The 20,024-nt window shown below is 47.2% G+C and overlaps 2 protein-coding genes across 2 annotated transcripts; one reads left to right on the forward strand and one right to left on the reverse strand.

Annotated features, from left to right (window-relative positions):
- On the reverse strand, positions 1-1,167 carry LOC109776581 (putative F-box protein At3g52320). The gene has a single exon (XM_020335243.2). It carries the CDS (start codon positions 1,165-1,167, stop codon positions 1-3), a length of 1,167 nt encoding a protein of 388 aa, XP_020190832.2.
- Positions 1,168-2,435: 1,268 nt separating this feature from the next.
- LOC109776580 (uncharacterized) lies at positions 2,436-3,077 on the forward strand. The gene has a single exon (XM_020335242.1). The coding sequence runs from the start codon at positions 2,436-2,438 to the stop codon at positions 3,075-3,077; it is 642 nt and encodes a 213-aa protein (XP_020190831.1).
- Positions 3,078-20,024: the final 16,947 nt, after the last annotated feature.

Consider the following 20,024-nt stretch of genomic DNA (forward strand, 5'->3'; position numbering starts at 1 on the left):
TTAGTGTTCATCTGCCAATGACTCTGAGAACAAGGGAACGTATGAAAGATAAGGGAAGCTGGATTCCCGTCCAAGATCACATATCAAACGCAGCTCCTTAGAATCCATGTCGTAGGAAAATAGTTCCACCAGTGAACGCCAATACAATGTATATTTGACAATTATGAACATGACATTATGTTCTGGGTGAGCTGAGATAACACAACAATGATCATCGTGGCTTGAATACCTTGTTCCAAACAGTAGCATGTAGCTGACATTGAGCTTCAAGGTCCATTTTGCAGTACTAAAATCTTCTAAAACCCAGATTGATATTTCAGAATCATCACAATTTGTGTAATAAAGATGGCTGCGTGATACATAAACATCATAAGCACAACCGGGGCAGTGTGGTTTAGGAGCACGAACAAAACTGCAATTTCCATCCACGTCGATGGTCGCAACCAAATCATTATTGGAAGTTAAATACAGGATCCCGGTCAAAAATGCGCTACCTATAAAGTGGACTGTTTCAATTGGAAGGTCCCATGCGCGCTGGCGTTTCCAAACTCCAGCTTTGGAAGAGTAGATTCCCACCACTTTGATGCATCTTTGACTATGATCACCACTCTTATCCCCATCCCAGACATAGGTAGGTACGAACTCAAAAACATGGAAGTGTGATGAGACCACTGGATCGAACCCCAGGCGAGCTTTGTACAACTGGCTGGACCAATTTGTGGCAGGCACGACCACCCACTTCTCAGTGGCCGGATTGCACACCACGTAATCCAGTATCTTGCGATCAGTGTCCTGCCAGCACTTACAGAGGAGGAGGCCATTGCAGCAGTCCAATATGCGGAGTTTCTCGCATCGGGGCAGGAACGAGAGGGAGGAGTTGATGGGAGGGTGCCAGTTCCCGGAGACGCTTTGGTAACGACGGGAAACCTTTTTTGTGTCCCATGTTTCAAAGAAGAAGCCGGCGAGGGTCGACTGAGAAAGCTTCTTGCGGTGGTCGGGGTGGGAGATGAGATCGCGCCAGCGCGTGGAGACGCACTTGCAACAACGGGTGGACTTGTAGGGCAAGCGCGAGAGGATCTCGACAAGAAGGTCGTCAGGGAGGTCGGACACTCGGCCGCGCGCCATCCTCCTCGTGTCCCTCTTCTTCTTTCTGGAGCCCCGCGCCATCGCCGGCCAATCTGCAGATCGGCACGAAGGTTAGAGACTCATCCACGGTAATGAACTTGATGATGGGAGCGTGAGGGACGGGAGGATCTACCAATTGCTAGCGAGCTGCGAAGCGAAGGACGGCCGGCCGCCGGCGAGGGTTTGTGCTCGCAGCAGTAGCGAGTTGGAGGCAGAAGTGGAGGCGCGGCGGCGCATGTGTCTGGGCTTTATCTGAGCCGTACACGCCTTGAAACGTAGAAGTCGAGGATACACGTACGAGCTTTTGTTTTTCGAAGCGGCATAGCAGTCCCTTGAAAGTTCTCAAAAAAAAACAGTCCCTTTGAAGCTTGGGAATGTTTTTCTCCTAGTTGAGCGACTAGGAACCCTAGCCGCCGCCGCCGCCGCTAGGAGAGTTGATCCTTCTGGCGCTGTCATCCAACGGCTCCTGTCCGTCGGCAACCTGTTGGTCGTCGGTGGTGAGGGGGGTTGCCGGATCCCATTTGTTCGGATCATTTTAGCTTTAGGTTCTAGGGCCCAGTAGCTTAGGTTTTGGGTCGTTCGACGTATTGGCCTTGATGGCGGTGACAGTGAATAAAGAAGTTCCAGATTCTTCTTCGACGATTCGTTCATTTCTATGGTCGATTATAGATTTGGGAACTAGTATGTTCACGCGGGGATGTCATGGCGACAGCGGCATCCCTCGGCTCTGGCGTCAACGGAGTAACTTGCCTCCTATTCTTTACACGGTTCCTCGTTGTTTCCTCTTGCGATCCTTGGTTCCTACAGGTAGGTTTGGCCTCCACGATCTAGAGCAGGACCGCAGGGGGTCCTCTCCGGCGGGAACCAAGTGTGAGAGGCGAAACGAGGCCCGCTGGTTTCCCCTTGGTGGCGAGTCTTCTTCCTTGTCGGTAGTCTAAGTTGCTTAGTGGTAGGGTGTGATCTCTCCTGTTTCCATGTATTTTCTTTGATCTACTTTGTAAGAGGATCTTCTCATCACCATGTATCGGGTCGGATGTGTTGATTTATCTATAAAGCGGGGCGGAAAGCCTTTTTGATAACTTTGTGTACCATAGAGGCAAACGTATGAGTGTAGATGGAGCCTTTCGCACTCCATCTAGTTTGAATTGTTAGAATACAACTTGTAATAGGATTAGGACTCCTACTCGGTTTGTAATAGGGCTAGGTCAGGTGCGGCTTGGCTCTTATATATACCTCTTGTACTGGCACAATATTGCATCAACAATTATTCAATACAATTCTACATGGTATCAGACTTTCGATCCTAGGGTATGGCTAACCCGCCAGCCCCACCACCGCCGCCGCCGCCCGGCTACTTCGAGCGGCGCGCCGCCATCGTCGCCGCCAAGGTCGCCGCAGCCACGGCCTCCTCCGCCTCTACCTCTACTCTAGCTTTAACCCCACCAGTACCCCCTTCCATCTCCTTCACCGACACCATCTCCGATATTAGCCCCTACATCCCCATAACCCTAGACCTTGCTGCTCACAACTACTATCATTGGTGTCACCTCTTCGATGTCCACATTGGGCGATGCAATCTCCGCTCTCACGTTGCCGACGACTCTCTTCCTCAACTTCATGATCCGCAATGGGTCAAGGATGATCTCGCCATTATTCAATCGATCTACATGCGAGTATCCACAGAGATCTTCAATCTCGTCCACTGTGACGGTGCCTCCGCCGCCGATCTATGGGCGGCCCTTCGTCAGCTCTTCCAGGACAACGTCGACGCTCGCGCCAACAATCTCCACACCGAACTTTGGAATACGGTGCAAGGTGATTCACCAATCGGCGTCTACTGCCAACGCCTCAAGGCGATCGCGGATGAACTCCGCGAACTTGGTGATCAGATCGACGATCGCCAGCTCATCAACGTCCTCCTCGTCGGCCTCAGCGAGCGGTTCGAGAAGTAGGCCTCCTTCATCCCTATGATGCGTCCGCGTCCCTCCTTCGCTGAGGTTCGCTCGATGCTCCAATGGGTCGATCGTGCCCTAACTACGAAGGATACCCGTCCTCAGGTCTTCACTGCTTCTCCTCGCCCGCCTGCGTCGACACCGCCACCGCCACCTCCACCAACAGCACCTCCTCAACCATCTGGCTGGCGTCCAAGTCCCAACTACCGGGGCAAAAACCCTCGGCCTCCGCAGTTCCGCACGGCGCCCGCTCCTGCTCTGCCCCTGGCTCCACCAACTGCACCACCATCGCCCCCGGCTTCATCAACTGGACCACCACCGCCGCCCGGATGGCACCCATCTCCTGATCCATAGACAGGGCTAGTCCAGGCGTGGCCTATGCCCTGGCCCGTGATACGTCTCCGTCGTATCTACTTTTCCAAACACTTTTGCCCTTGTTTTGGATTCTAACTTGCATGATTTGAATGGAACTAACCCGGACTGACGCTGTTTTCAGCAGACTTTCCATGGCGTTATTTATGTGCAGAAACAAAAGTTCTCGGAATGACCTGAAACTCCACGGAACGTATTTTTGGAAAATAATGAAAATACTAGAAGAAGAATCCACGTCAGGGGGCCCACACCCTGTCCACGAGGGTGGGGGCGCGCCTGCCCCCCTGGGCGCGCCCCCTGCCTCGTGGGCCCCCTGACACTCCACCGACCTCAACTCCAACTCCATATATTCACTTTCGGGGAGAAAAAAAATCAGAGAGAAGGATTCATCGCGTTTTACGATACGGAGCCGCCGCCAAGCCCAAAAACCTCTCGGGAGGGGTGATCTGGAGTCCGTTCGGGGCTCCGAAGAGGGGAATCCGTCGCCGTCGTCATCATCAACCATCCTCCATCACCAATTTCATGATGCTCACCGCCGTGCGTGAGTAATTCCATCGTAGGCTTGCTGGACGGTGATGGGTTGGATGAGATTTATCATGTAATCGAGTTAGTTTTGTTAGGGTTTGATCCCTAGTATCCACTATGTTCTGAGATTGATGTTGCTATGACTTTGCTATGCTTAATGCTTGTCACTAGGGCCCGAGTGCCATGATTTCAGATCTGAACCTATTATGTTTTCATGAATATATGTGAGTTCTTGATCCTATCTTGCAAGTCTATAGTCACCTACTATGTGTTATGATCCGGCAACCCCGAAGTGACAATAATCGGGACCACTCTCGGTGATGACCATAGTTTGAGGAGTTCATGTATTCACTATGTGTTAATGATTTGGTCCGGTACTCTATTAAAAGGAGGCCTTAATATCCCTTAGTTTCCGTTAGGACCCCGCTGCCACGGGAGGGTAGGACAAAAGATGTCATGCAAGTTCTTTTCCATAAGCACGTATGAATATATTCGGAATACATGCCTACAATACATTGATGAATTGGAGCTAGTTGTGTGTCACCATATGTTATGACTGTTACATGATGAACCGCATCCGGCATAATTCTCCATCACCGATCCAATGCCTACGAGCTTTTCACATATTGTTCTTCGCTTATTTACTTTTCCGTTGCTACTGTTACAATCACTACAAAACCCAAAAATACTACTTTTGCTACTGTTACCGTTACTTCCATATTACTTTGCTACTAATTACTTTGCTGCAGATACTAAGTTATCCAGGTGTGGTTGAATTGACAACTCAACTGCTAATACTTGAGAATATTCTTTGGCTCCCCTTGTGTCGAATCAATAAATTTGGGTTGAATAGTCTACCCTCGAAAACTGTTGCGATCCCCTATACTTGTGGGATATCAAGACTATTTTCTGGCGCCGTTGCCGGGGAGCATAGCTAGATTCTTTGAGTCACTTGGGATTTATATCTGCTGGTCACTATGAAGAACTTGAAAGACGCTAAGACAAAAATTTATCCCTCAACTACGAGGGGAGGTAAGGAACTGCCATCTAGCTCTGCACTTGATTCACCTTCTGTTTTGAGTAAGCTTGCGACACCTAAACCTGCTTCTGATATTCATTCTAATATGTCGCATGTTATTGATGATGCCACTTCTACTATGCATGATACTTATGATGAAACTACTTCTATGCTTGATACTACTGTGCCACTTGGTGAATTTCTTGATGAACAACTTGCTAGGGCTAGAGAGAATGAAATTATTGAAACCGATAATATTGAAGATAGTGATGATGAAGACTCTCCCCCTAATAAATATGAATTGCCTGTTGTTCCTGAGGGTTATGTTTTGGATGAAGAATCTGCTAGAGCTATTCTTGCTTGCAATGATAGAAGTGATCTTAAGAAGCTATTAGCTAAATGGAAGCAGCGATCTCTTAATGCTAGAATGAAACCTGACCCTGCTTTTGCTACTTCACCTATCTATGTTACTGATAAGGATTATGAATTCTCTGTTGATCCTGATATAATTACTTTGGTTGAATCTGATCCTTTTTATGGCTATGAATCTGAAACTATTGTGGCACATCTTACTAAATTAAATGATATAGCCACCCTGTTCACTAATGATGAGAAATCTCGCTACCTTTATATCCTTAAAATATTTTCGTTCTCATTAAAGGGTGATGCTAAGATATGGTTTAATTCTTTTGATCCTGGTTGCGTGCGTAGTCCCCAGGATATGATTTATTACTTCTCTGCTAAATATTTCTCTGCTCATAAGAAACAAGCTGCTTTAAGGGAAATATATAATTTTGTGCAAATTGAAGAAGAGAGTCTCCCACAAGCTTGGGGGAGGCTTCTCCAATTACTTAATGCTTTGCATGATCATCCTCTCAAGAAAAATGAAATACTTGATATCTTTTATAATGGACTAACCGATGCTTCCAGAGATTACCTGGATAGTTGTGCTGGTTCTGTTTTCAGGGAAAGAACACCGGATGAAGCTGAAATTCTATTGAATAATATGTTGACAAATGAAAATAATTGGACACTCACTACAGGAAACAGCTACTTTGCCGTCTGCCACGGCGGACGGCAAAGGCTCGAAAGGCGGACGGCAAAGACCTTTGCCGTCAGCCGCGGACGGCAAAAGGCTCCGGCAAAGAAGGCTACGGTAAACAGCTGCTTTGTCGTCTGCTTCCTGGCGGCGGACGGCAAAGGCTCTTTGCCGTCTGCGGCGGACGGCAATAATTGCGTTGTCAGTCCGTTAAGTGGCTAACGGCAGTCCTTTGCCGTCCGCCGCGGACGGCAAAATTTCTCTGGTCTTTGCCGTCCGCCTTATGATGTCATCTACACGTCACTAGATGGCAGGTTCTTTGCCGTCTGCCACTGATGGCAAAGTGCAGGTTCTTTGCCGTCTGCCACGATAGGCAAACTGACCAAATGGGTCAGCTCCCAGGAAGCACAGTTGGCTGCCACGTGGCTTCTTTGCCGTCCGCAGCAGACGGCAAAGAGCTCTTTGCCGTCGGTGGCAGATGGCAAAGAGCCTGCATATTGTCTGTTTTTTCTGTTTTTTATTAAATCCCACAATTTGCACAGAAAATATATAAGTTTCATAGCACATATCCAGCACATATCCAGCACATAAGTTTCATATCACATATCACATCAGTTTCATCCATACACATTGTTCATACATAAGCAAGTTCCATCCATACACATAGTTCCATCCATATATATATTACAATGCAAAGTTTCATCAACATAGCAAGTTAGATGCAATGATCCATATCACATAGTTCCATCCATCATAGCAAGCTAGATACAATGCAAAGTTTCATCAAAGGAAAAGCAAGCACTCCATCATAGCAAGCTAGCTTCCATGAAGTGAATGAAATCTGCAAAATGGTAAATAAGAAAGTTAGAAATAGGTGACTAGAACAAGAAGAAGACTAGAACAAGAAGTATATGTCATTTATGAGCTAACTTAGGTGAAATGGATCATATATGAGCTAACTAAGTTGAAATGGGTTGTTTATGATCTAACTTAGTTGAAATGGATCATTTATGAGCTAACTTAGTTGAAATGGGTCGTTTATGAGCTAACTAAGGTGAAGGGCATCGTTTTTTAGCTAAGTAAGGTGAAATGGGTCATTTTGGAGCTAACCTAGGTGAAATGGGTCATTTTGGAGCTAATCTAGGTGAAATGGGTCATTTTGGAGCTAACCTAGGTGAAATGGGTCATTTTAAAGCTAACGTAGGTAAAATGGATCATTTAGGAGCTCATCTACGTAAAATGGGTCATTTTAGAGCTAATTTAGTTGAAATGGATCTTTTTGAGCTAACTTAGGTTAAATGGATCATTTAAGAGCTAATTTAGGTGAAATGGATCGTTTTTTAGCTCACTTAGGTCAAATGGATCGTTTATGAGCTAAATTAGTTGAAATGGATCGGTTATGAGATAACCTAGGTAAGATGGGTCATTTTGGAGTTAACCTAGGTGAAATGGGCCGTTTTAAAGCTAACGTAGGTAAAATGGATCATTTAGGAGCTAATCTAGGTAAAATGGGTCATTTTTGAGCTAACTTGGATGAACTGCATCATTTATATGCTAACCTAGGTAAAATGGGTCATTTTGGAGGAAAATAAGCTAACTCTAGGTCATTATGGTAAGCATATTGGAGGAAATAAAGCTAAGTCTAGGTCTTTATGCATTTGTTAAGCAAAACACTAGAGAAACTTACCGTGATCAGGGAGGTGTAGGAGCGGGGTGGCTAGTGCCGCTACCTGGAGAAGGATCGTGCGATGCATTTCTGGAGTTAAGCTGCACCAAAGATCATTTCCAATGTCTCGTTAGCATTACGACACTCAAATGTTAAGACTACCAAGTAATGTCCATTCAAACTAAACTCACCGTGCTCCCAGGAGCAATCACTGGCATCGGCGGAGCGGGCTGACCGGACTTCTCGCACACAGACTGCACATTTGGTTTTCAGAACAGAGTCATACTAGTTAGTAATGAGACTCAAATGTTAAGACTAGCAAGTAATCTGCAGAAGAAACTTACCACAAGGAGCTCGTACATGGCCCTTGCCTGCATGTCATTCCGTGCCCTCTCCTCCTCCATCATCTTTCTCGTCCTCTCCTCCATCTCCCGCTGCCTCTCCGCCGCCTCTGCCAGAAGTTTCTCCGTTCTATCTCTCTCAGTCTGTATAGCAGCCTGCAACACCACTCACATGACCATTTGTAATCATTGATGAAAGCGCACATAATGTAATGGAGAAAGATAACTGAGTACGTATCACTAACCTTGATGGCGAGTTGCACTGGCCGTTCACGAGGCCTTATCTCAGGAGCGGAGCTCGACTGGCGCGCCTTGATCTCCGGGAGAGTGCTAGGACAACGGATAAGTCCATCTCCAATGGCTATGGAGCCATGGGACCTCCCGCCACCAGATATCATCACCAGCTCTGGATCAACGGGACCCTGGCTCGGGTTAAAGTCCTCCCCTTTCCTCGCCTTCCCCTCATCTCTATATCTCATGAGCTTGTTGTGGGAGGAGATGTTGGTGAAGTTGTTTGCATCATCGAGGTCAGACTGAGAGAAAGCCTTGACTTTCTTGAAAGAGCCAGTGTGGGCCATGGCATACAGGTCGTACACCTCTGGCACCTTATCCGCCTTATTGTGGCGTGCCTGAAAGAGAGAAACAATGAAAATTAGTAATTAAAGGGCTCAAGCTAGCATGATGAATGAATTGCATGAATCATGAAGCAAACCACATACCTAGTTGCGCCCGAACTGATATAAGTTGGAGCTGCCTTGATGGTGTGGCACACCTTCCATTTGGGCACGTTTGTCCTTGGCCTGGTTGTGGAGGGCTAGCCATTCTTGTGAGCACCACTCATCGACCAACACCTCCCAACAATCCATCCGATCCGCACACCATCTCGGAGGCGCCTAAGTTAGCAAATAGAAACTTGAGCGCTACGGCTAAGAATTACTAAATGAAGGAAGTTAAGTAGAAGGCCTTAAGAATTACCTTCATGTACTGCTCCTTACTCAGGAACTTATCGCGGCACGCCGGCTTGGTCTTCTTGATACCACGCAAGGCGTAGTAGTCTCGAACAGCCTGCACCCGAGCCTCGTGCCGTAAGTTCTGGAGTAGGCGCTTGCAGACGTTCTGGATAACATTTGCGTTGTCCTCCTCGTATCCCTCCTCACACCTGTAGAATGTCTGCAATCAAATGAGACAATATTGATTAGTACAATTAATAACTAGCTAGTTGAAGATTTTGAAATGTGTAAAGGAGAAATTACCCAGAACGTCCTGATCACCATGTCTGCCCTCGTGTCGCACACGACACCGTCGATAATGACATCCGGCGGGGCCGGGGCTGCCACGTAGTGCTCCCAGCTCAACCCAAGCTCTGGAAGCCGACCCTCACCAGGCAACGTGACAAACCCCGGGAAGTTTTGCCGGCAAAGAACTCCAAGGACGGAGTTGGGCCGGCGGACACTATGATGGTGGTCCCAACACCTGCAGCATGACAAGGCCAACGCATTAGTTATTTGAAGAAACGTGAATGCAGAAGGTACAAAAATATTAAATGCACTTACGTACCTCTCCCCATCAGGGAAGATCAACCACCTCTGCTCGCGGGTCGCCGGCACGGACGGGAGCCGTGTAGCACCACGCTGGTGGACGGTGCCACCCTCCTCCTCAAGATCAGTCGGCTCCCCGCCATCATCAGCATGGCCACTCGGCTCCTCGGGCTGATCCGGCCAGGTACCCCATCCGGACGTGTGATCCTCCGGGGTCTCGTGGGCCGAACTCTCGTGGGCCGAAGGCCAGTCGACCCGAGGCTCGTGGGCCCAAGACCCGTGGACCGGAGTCCGTGTAGCCTCCTCCTCGGACGAGTCCACCCTAGCAGTCACGTGCTCGGGTGAAACAGCTGGGGGTGGCGGCGAGGAAGGCGCCCTAGCAGTCACCCTACCTCCTCTCCCGCGACCACGTGCCCCACCTCCTCTCTTCCTACCTCGTCCCCTGCTGGGCACCGCGGTCGACGAAGAAGGGCCCGGCGGTGTGGACATACTGTCCAGCAACGCTCGGCGGAGAGGTACGTCTGGAATCGAAGACCTCAGACCACGCGCCGACGAAGAAGGGGCCTTGGCGCGCTCCCGGCCAGCGCCCACCATCTTTCAACACCTGCCATGACAAACAGTAAACGAAATTAGTACAACATAAAAAAAGACCGACATGAATAATAATATGTGTATCACTTAAGTGTATCATCATCAAGTACAACATTAAAAAATTTAATACCTGACACTACTAATAATCTCGATCAGTATCATCAATAAATGCATAATCATCATCATCACTATAATCAATGACGGGCTCATAGGGTTCAGTGGCATCAACATGTGCAAGGCCACCTTGACGTAATCGGTCAAGCAATGACAGGTCATCCGCAGCAGTAACCTCTTCTTGTTCCGGCTCTTCTTGTTCCTCCTCTGGGGTGATGTCGGATTCACTGTCGCTGTCTACTTCAATGTTTTGGGGTGAAGTATAGCGGTTCTTGAAACGCTTTTTGAAAAGACGTGTCTCTTGGAAGAATTCTCCTTCATATGTGTCTGGGTTAATGTGAGGTTCATAATCCTCTTCCTTTGGGGGAGATAGTCTAGCACGTGGCGGCACTTCATAAATGACATCCCAACCTTTCAGATTTGGATTAGTTTGGCAGGCCCACGGTAGATAGAATACTTGGGTCGCCTATTGAGCCGTAATATAGACATCAGGAACATCTAAATGGGTGCTTTGGTTGATTCAACTAGCCCTATATGTTCATGAGTCCTTCTAGTCTCCTTCGGCTGAAACCAATAACATTTGAAGACTACGATATTCGGTGGGTTTTCACCATAGAATAGAAGTTCATAAATTGCTTCAACTCTCCCATAATACTCGGTACCTCCTTCGCCGATAGCAGATACACAACAATTTGTAGACTTTCGGTCGGCCATAGATAGCTCTTTGCCATAGGTACGAAAGCGATACCCGTTGATGTCGTATTTGTCAAATGAACGGACCTTATAGTCAAAACCATTAGCGACTTGTCTCAATTCGGCGTCCATAGACTCTGAATTAGCCTACAAGTTTAATATGAAAGGATTGTTGCATTATGCACAAATTAGCGAATGAAACCGGGATAGCCGCCTACAAATTAGCCTACAAGTCTAATAGAAATTACCGTTTGTTTGAACCAAGAGATGAAACCGGGATAGCCGCCTCCTTGCTTTGCGAGAAGCTCATACTCTTCGACAGAATCCTTTTGGATCACCGCTCCATACGAGAATAAGGCGACGTATCGACTGTATGAAATATCTAGGAATAAGAGCAGTTCAAAGGAAATAGAAGTTGCGAAACTATGTACCGAGAACTTACTCGATGTATGGCCGCACTTCTATCAGGTTGTTGAAGATATACAACGAAATGGTCCGCCATTGTTCGTTATCCAAAGATACTGGATTTGAAACACTGGCTGGTGTGAGATTCCCTTTGAATAGGCTGAGGTTGGATCCACCCTTTTTAGGGTCGTCAGCATTGTACCGAGGCTTCGGATTATGCAAATGACGATTTTTGGCTTCGTAGTGTGCTGTCACGAAGTTTGCCGCCTCCTCAGTGATGAATGCCTCAGCCATCGATGCTTCAATTCTACGTTTATTTTTACATTTTTGTCGAAGCGTCTTCTGCATCCTCTCAGTTGGGTAGCACCAACGATTTTGCACGGGCCCCCCCAATCTTGCCTCGGTCGGGAGATGCAAAATCAAATGTTGCATTGGATTAAAGAAGCCCGGTGGAAAGATCTTCTCTAACTTGCAGATCAACTCCGGCGCCAACTCTTCCATTTCTTCTAGCACGCCAGGCGATAGTTCTTTCGCACAAAGAACACGGAAGAAATAGCTGAGTTCTGCCAGTACTAGCCATTCATCCTCAGGGATGAAGCCACGCAACATCACCGGCATTACCCGCTCAATCCATATGTGCCAATCATGACTCTTGAGACCAAATATCTTCAATTTATCAAGACTGGCTCCCCTCTGTAGATTCGCTGCATACCCATCGGGGAACATCAACTGCATTTTCACCCACAAGATAATTTCCCTCATAGCTGGCCTTCCAAGATTGAACCATGCCTTTGGCTTCGTCCAGTTCTGCTTTCCTTTCGGTTCTTTCATGTTTTGTAACGGCCTATCACATAGCGCCTCCAGATCGACTCTAGCCTTAGTATTATCCTTTGACTTCCCATCTATGCCGAACAATGTACCAAAAAGTGCCTCAGCGATATTCTTCTCAGTGTGCATCACGTCGATGTTGTGTGGGCAAAGGAGGTCTTTGAAGTAAGGCAGATCCCATAAGCATGTTTTGTGAGTCCAGGCGTGCTTAGAATTATACCCCTTGAAGTACCCTGGACGCTCTGGATCTGGCTCGAGAGCGTTTAACTGATCCAGGGTCTGTTGGCCTGTCAATGCATGTGGTGCAGAGTTTTTGACAACTCTACCTCTGATGAAGTTCTTCTTGTCTTTCCTGAACTTATGGCGAGGATTCAGGAACTGTCTATGCATGTCGAAGCAAGAAAACTTGCGACCGGCCTGAAGCCAACGAAACTCAAGAGCTCCCTTGCATGTGGGGCACGGGAACCTTCCATGCACACACCAGCCAACGAATAGCGCATACGCCGGCAAGTCATGCGTCGAGTACATGTACCAGACACGCATTATGAAGTTCCGTTTGCTATAGGCATCGTATGTCTTGAACCCATTATCCCAGGCTTCTTGCAATTCGTCCTTAAGCGGTTGCATGTACACATTCATATTTTTCCCCAGATAGTTGGGCCCTGGAATTATCAACGTCAGGAAAATGTTCTTTCTTTGCATAATCTGTCCGGGGGGAGATTGAGTGGAAAGACAAATACGGGCCAAACAACTGTATTGGGCTGCCGTCATACCAAACACACTGAACCCATCCGTGCTGATGCTGACTCGAGGATGCCTCGGATCTGCCGCTTTGTCACCATGTAATTCATCAAACTTTTTCCACGCAACACCATCCGATGTGTGTACAATCATCAGATTCCCATCTGCATCTAGTTCGGTTTTTTTGCCCGTTTTGTGCCATGTCATCTGTCTGGCCGTCTCTTCGACCATGAAAAGACGTTGAAGTCTTGGTACGATTGGCATATACCGAAGAACACTAACGGGGATTTTGGTCTGTGTCTTCTCACCCATACCGTTGTCTACCACAACATACCTGGAAGACTTGCAAATGGGACAATAGTTCAAGTCCGCATAGTCAAGCCTAAACAAGACACATCCTTTCTCACAGGCATGTATCTTATCATAGGGCATCTTCAGTGCACGGAGGATTTTGTCCGACTGGTACAGGTTTGCAGGCATTACATGGCCTTTGGGTAGAAAGCGTCCAAATACTGTCATCATTGCATCGTAGCATTCTCTGCCCAAGTTGAACTGAGCCTTCAGAGCCATTACTTGTGAGATGGCATCCAACTGACAAAGCTCGGTGTGCTCATGGAGCGGACGTTTTGAAGACTCCAACATTTCATTGAAGGCCTTTGCAGATTCCTCCATCTCCTCGTCCGAATCCCGAGCATCATCAAAGTCTTGCACCATGTTTTCCATCCCGGTACCATGCTCGTCGGTGCGACGACGATCCACCTCAGCTCGGTCACGTTGGGCAGACTCACCATGAAATGTCCACACCGTATAATCGGGCGTAAAACCACTCTTCTGCAGGTGTTTGCCCATTTCAGCCTCTGTCCTCTTTTCCCAATTGCCGCACCGTAAACAGGGGCACCAGGTTTTCCTCTGGCCATTTGCAAATGCGGCTCGCACAAACCCCTTGGTTTTTGTGAACCATTCAGTGCTCCATTTGTTCTGACCAGTGTGACCGGTGTACATCCACGCACGATCACTCATCTTGACTTTCAGAGCTACTAGACACACAACAAATATATATATATATATATATATATATATATATATATATATATAATTCACCATGTATGTATTCATCAGTTGATCTACTTTGTCAATTTTATTACGTCCATGCAACCTACACTCTAATAGGTAATGATAGGTCCTAATCCCACCCGAGTATGTTTAGATTGGGTTCATTTTCCCATGCTATGCCCCGGATCCTACGCAAAATTTCGGCAGCACCTCCCCGTTGTTCTCCTGATACACGTCTCTGCAATAAACAGAGAGGATGTGTACCCGGAGAACAACAGGGGAGGCACTGACGAAATTTATGCTTCGGATCCGGAGCAAAGCATATGGGAAAACGAACCCAATCTAAACATACTCGGGCTGTCCATGGATAGCGTTGGACAATTCGAAAGAATCAAGGTTATAAATATGCAAATGCATGCATATTTATAACTATGACGCTTTCGAACGGGAGACACATATTGGTTACGCATACTGATGATTCAAGACACATATATATCTAGCTATCAAGTTTCATCGGAATAGATCAAATAATTAATGGGGGAGGAGGACATGTCATTTGTGCTCACCCACGAACGAAGGGGCAGAGCTCGTCAAACGCACGGCGAGGTCGTCGAACACCAAACCTCGCAGCGATGAAACAACTGCACATTTAAAACTACCGATCAACACAATTATATATGATGTTTTTCATAACAAAATCGAAAGATATATGACCTAACTAATAATTCACAAATATATGACCCCGTCGGCTTCTGGAAGGCCAAAGAACACCTTTTCGGGAGGTGTCAGGGGTCGGGGTGTCGTGTCGGTCTCGGGGTGCCGTGTCGGGGTCGGGGTCTCGGGGTCGGGGTGTCGGGTCGGGGTCGGGGTGCCGTGTCGGTGTCGGGGTCGGGGTGTCGGGTCAGGCTCGGGGTCGAGGTGTCGGGGTCGGGGTCGTGGTCGGGGTCGGGGTCGGGGTCGGGGTCTCGGGGTCGGGGTCGGGGTCTCGGGGTCGGGGTGTCGGGGTGTCGGGGGTGTCATGTCGGGGGTCGGGGTGTCGTGTCGGTGTCGGGGTGCCGTGTCGGTGTCGGGGTGCCGTGTCGGGGTCGGGGTGCTGTTTCGGGGTCGGGGGTCGGGCTGTCGTGTCGGGGTCAGGGGGTTAGGGGGTCGGGGGGTCGGGGTGTCGTGTCGGGGTCAGGGGGTTAGGGGGTCGGGTGTCGGGGTGGAGTCGGGGTCGGGTGTCGGGGTGTGGTGTCGGGGTTGGGGGGTCAGAGGGTCTTCTCATTCTTCTACTACTTCTACTTCTTCTCATTCTTCTACTTCTTCTCATCCCCCGTCTTCTTCTTCTTCTTCTTTCTCCTCCTCCTCCTCCTCCTCCTCCTCTTCTTCTTCTTCTTCTTCTTCTTCTTCTTCTTTCTCCTCCTCCTCCTCCTCCTCCTCTTCTTCTTCTTCTTCTTCTTCTTTCTCCTCCTCCTCCTCTTCTTCTTCTTCTTCTTCTTCTTCTTCTTCTTCTTCTTCTTCTTCTTCTTTCTCCTCCTCCTCCTCCTCCTCCTCTTCCTCTACTTCTTCTTCTTCTTCTTCTTCCCCCTTCTACTTAACCTAAACCTAAACTAAAAACCTAAACTAATTAAAACTAAACTATTTAAACTAATTAAACCTAAACTAATTAAACTAAATAACCTAAACTAATTAATTCTAAACTGAAAAAACATAAACTAAAAAACCTTATCTAAACAGAAAAAAAAACAAAAAAACAAAAAAAATGGGAGGGGCTCACTGTGGGGGGCGGCGACGGGTCGGGGACGGGCCGGCGGCGGGGGCCCGGCTGGCGGGGGGCCGGGGCGGGGCGGTGGAGGAGGCGGGGCGGCGGGGGCCCAGGCGGCGGGGGGGCGGGGCGGCGGGGGGGCCGGGGCGGGGCGGTGGAGGAGGCGGCGGGGGGCCGGGGCGGCGGTGGGGCGCGGGGCGGCGGGGGGACGGGGCGGCGGGGCGACGGGGCGGTGGGGAGCCGGGGCGGCGGGGGCGACGGGGCGGCGGGCGGCGGCGGCGGCGGGGTGGGAGGAGAAGGGCGAGGACGAAGTGAGTAACGGGCGGGGGGGTACCGGCCGTTAGTCAAGTGCCCTCTTTGCCGTCAGCCAGCCTTTGCCGTCCGCCTTTTTGCCTCTTTGCCGTCTGCTAGCGGACGGCAAAGAGGTGGGCTGTTAAGATTTTTTCAAACGAGCGGGGGGTGGGGGCCACCACACTCTTTGCCGTCTGCCAGCGGACGGCAAAGATTCTTTGCCGTCTGCTGGCAGACGGCAAAGAGCTGGCTGATGGCAAAGAGCTTCTTTGCCGTCAGCCTTTTCTTTGCCGTCTGCTTATGTGTAGCTGATGGCAAAGAGCTTCTTTGCCGTCAGCTAGCAGACGGCAAAGAGCTGGCGGATGGCAAATTAGCTGATTCCAGTAGTGACTTCCTGAGTCAACTCCTGAGCCTATTCCTAAACCAACTCCGAAGAAGAGAGGTGTTCTATTTCTCAGTCCTGAAGATATGCAAGAGGCAAAGAAATCTATGAAAGAAAAGGGTATAAAAGCTGAAGATGCTAAGAATTTACCTCCTATTGAAGAAATACATGGTCTTAATTTACCGCCTGTTGAAGAAACATATGATCTTAATCCATCACCTATTGAAGAAACTCATGGTCTTGATAACCCGACACAGGTAGTAAAGGTAAATACTCCCTATAGATATGATAAAGCTGAAATCCCTCCTACTAAGTTTGCTAGCCAATGTTTGGATGAGTTTGATAACTTTATGGTTAAGCAAGAAGATTTCAATGCTTATTTTGGTAGACAATTAAAACAAAATGCTTATATGATTGAACATTTGAGTAATTACATGTCTAATGTTAAAGGTGAACTTAAACTCATTAGTAAACATGCTTCTATGGTTACCACTCAAGTAAAACAAGTACTTAAAGCTCAAAATGATTTGCTCAATGAATTAAATAGTAAGAAAAATGATTATGTTGTTAGAGTGGCTACTAGAACTGGTAAGATGACTCAGGAACCTTTGTATCATGAAGGCCACCCTAGGAGAATTGAAGAAGATTCTCAGAGAAATAATATTGATGCACCTAGTCCTTCTAAAAAGAAGAAAAAGAAAAATGATAGGACTTTGCATACTTCTAGTGAACCTATTGCTGAACCACCTGAGAATCCAAATGATATTTCTATTTCTGATGCTGAAACACAATCTGGTAATGAATATGAACCTAATGAAAATGTTAATGATGATGTTCATGATGATGCTCAACCTAGTAACGATAATGATGTAGAAATTGAACCTGCAGTTGATCTTGATAACCCACAATCAAAGAATCAACGTTATGATAAGAGAGACTTTGCTGCCAGGAAGCACGGCAAGGAAAGAGAACCTTGGGTTCAGAAACCCATGCCTTTTCCTCCCAAACCATCCAAGAAAAAGGATGATGAGGATTTTGAGCGCTTTCACTACAAGAAATATGTCAACTAGTGACCTTCTGTCAGTGACCCTGGAAGAATTGGTCATAGATCTATGACCATTTCAGACCAATTGTTCAAAAGCTGTTCGGGGGGCTCCAAACCCTAAACTATAACGACCATTTTGGTCAGAAAGGTCGTAATTTCCTTACACGAAATGGTCATAAAGCAGATAACACTGGCCCGCTGCCTTATTTCTAGCTGATCACGACCAATATAGATGGTCATAACCTTGTAAATTGTGGTGGGTTGCTATGACTAGGCGCCACCTCATCAGTTTTGCCTATGTGTCATGTCCATGTGGGAATTTTTGCCCCAAGTTGTGAAGCAACCTATATTTCTGTCATTACCAAAATTCCCAGAAAAATCTCATCAATTCTTTGGGTCATATCTTCATCAAATATGTAAAAAACCTTCCTTGCCTAGTTCAAAATAATTCAACAATATTCATTTTCCTATTCTGTTCAGAACAACACTTTGTGAAGGAAGTACCACTTTGGCATGTCCAAATAGTATCCATTTTCTACAGTGCTTCCCTATGCCCAAATAACCATCCTCCACCAAATGCCAACTCAATCCCTTCATTATTTTGAGCCCAGCTTCAACATTTGTATTTATTTCCAGTGTGGTACATTGCAAATCAAGTACCACCTAGGCTCCTCCTTTTGAGCTGAAAATTTGTGAAGACGGTCTTCTTACTAACTGATCATTGATACGTCTCCAACGTATCTATAATTTTTGATTGCTCCATGCTATATTATCTACTGTTTTGGACATTATTGGGCTTTAATATTCACTTTTATATTATTTTGGGGACTAACCTATTAACCGGAAGCCCAGCCCAGAATTGTTGTTTTTTTTGCCTATTTCAGAGTTTCGCAGAAAAAGAATATCAAACGGAGTCCAAACAGAATGAAACCTTCGAGAACGTGATTTTCAGAACGAATATGATCCAGGAGACTTGAACCCTACGTCAAGAAATAAAGGAGGAGGTCACGAGGTAGGGGGGCGCCTACCGCCCAGGGCGTGCCCTCCACCCTCGTGGGCCCCCTGTTGCTCCACCGACGTACTCCTTCCTCCTATATATACCTATGTACCCCCAAACGATCAGATACGGAGCCAAAAACCTAATTCCACCGCCGCAACCTTCTGTACCCACGAGATCCCATCTTGGGGCCTGTTCCGGAGCTCCGCCGGAGGGGGCATCGATCACGGAGGGCTTCTACATCAACACCATAGCCCCTCCGATGAAGTGTGAGTAATTTACCTCAGACCTTCGGGTCCATAGTTATTAGCTAGATGGCTCCTTCTCTCTTTTTGGATCTCAATACAATGTTCTCCCCCTCTCTCGTGGAGATCTATTCGATGTAATCTTCTTTTGCGGTCTGTTCGTTGAGACCGATGAATTGTGGGTTTATGGTCAAGTTTATCTATGAACAATATTTGAATCTTCTGAATTCTTTTATGTATGATTGGTTATCTTTGCAAGTCTCTTTGAATTATCAGTTTGGTTTGGCCTACTAGATTGATCTTTCTTGCAATGGGAGAAGTGCTTAGCTTTGGGTTCAATCTTGCAGTGTCCTTTCCCAGTGACAGTAGGGGCAGCAAGGCACGTATTGTATTGTTGCCATCGAGGATAACAAGATGGGGTTTTTATCATATTGCATGAATTTATCCCTCTACATCATGTCATCTTGCTTAAGGCGTTACTCTGTTCTTATGAACTTAATACTCTAGATGCATGCTGGATAGCGGTCGATGTGTGGAGTAATAGTAGTAGATGCAGGCAGGAGTCTGTCTACTTGTCTCGGACGTGATGCCTATATACATGATCATACCTAGATATTCTCATAACTATGCTCAATTCTGTCAATGGCTCAACAGTAATTTGTTCACCCATCGTAAAATACTTATGCTCTTGAGAGAAGCCACTAGTGAAACCTATGGCCCCCGGGTCTATCTTCATCATATTAATCTTCCAACACTTGGTTATTTCCTTTGCTTTTTTACTTTGCTTTTATTTTACTTTGCATCTTTATCACAAAAATACCAAAAGTATTATCATATCTATCAGATCTCACTCTCGTAAGTGACCGTGAAGGGATTGACAACCCCTTATCGCGTTGGTTGCGAGGATTTATTTGTTTTGTGTAGGTGCGAGGGACTCGTGCGTAGCCTCCTACTGGATTGATACCTTGGTTCTGAAAAACTGAGGGAAATACTTACGCTACTTTGCTGCATCACCCTTTCCTCTTCATGGGAAAACCAACGCAGTGCTCAAGAGGTAGCAAGAAGGATTTCTGGCGCCGTTGCCGGGGAGGTCTACGCAAAAGTCAACATACCAAGTACCCATCACAAACCCTTATCTCCCGCATTACATTATTTGCCATTTGCCTCTCGTTTTCCTCTCCCCCACTTCACCTTTGACTTTTCTTCGCCCTCCTTCCGTTCGATCTTGTGTTACCATGTGCCTTCTTTTTGCTTGCATCTTCACTTGCTAAAAGTTTATGGATCCTCATCCGCTTGCTAATCTTTTTAAGATATCCTAT

Source organism: Aegilops tauschii, chromosome 3, assembly GCF_002575655.3.
Source record: "Aegilops tauschii subsp. strangulata cultivar AL8/78 chromosome 3, Aet v6.0, whole genome shotgun sequence".
Taxonomy (NCBI): Eukaryota; Viridiplantae; Streptophyta; class Magnoliopsida; order Poales; family Poaceae; genus Aegilops; species Aegilops tauschii.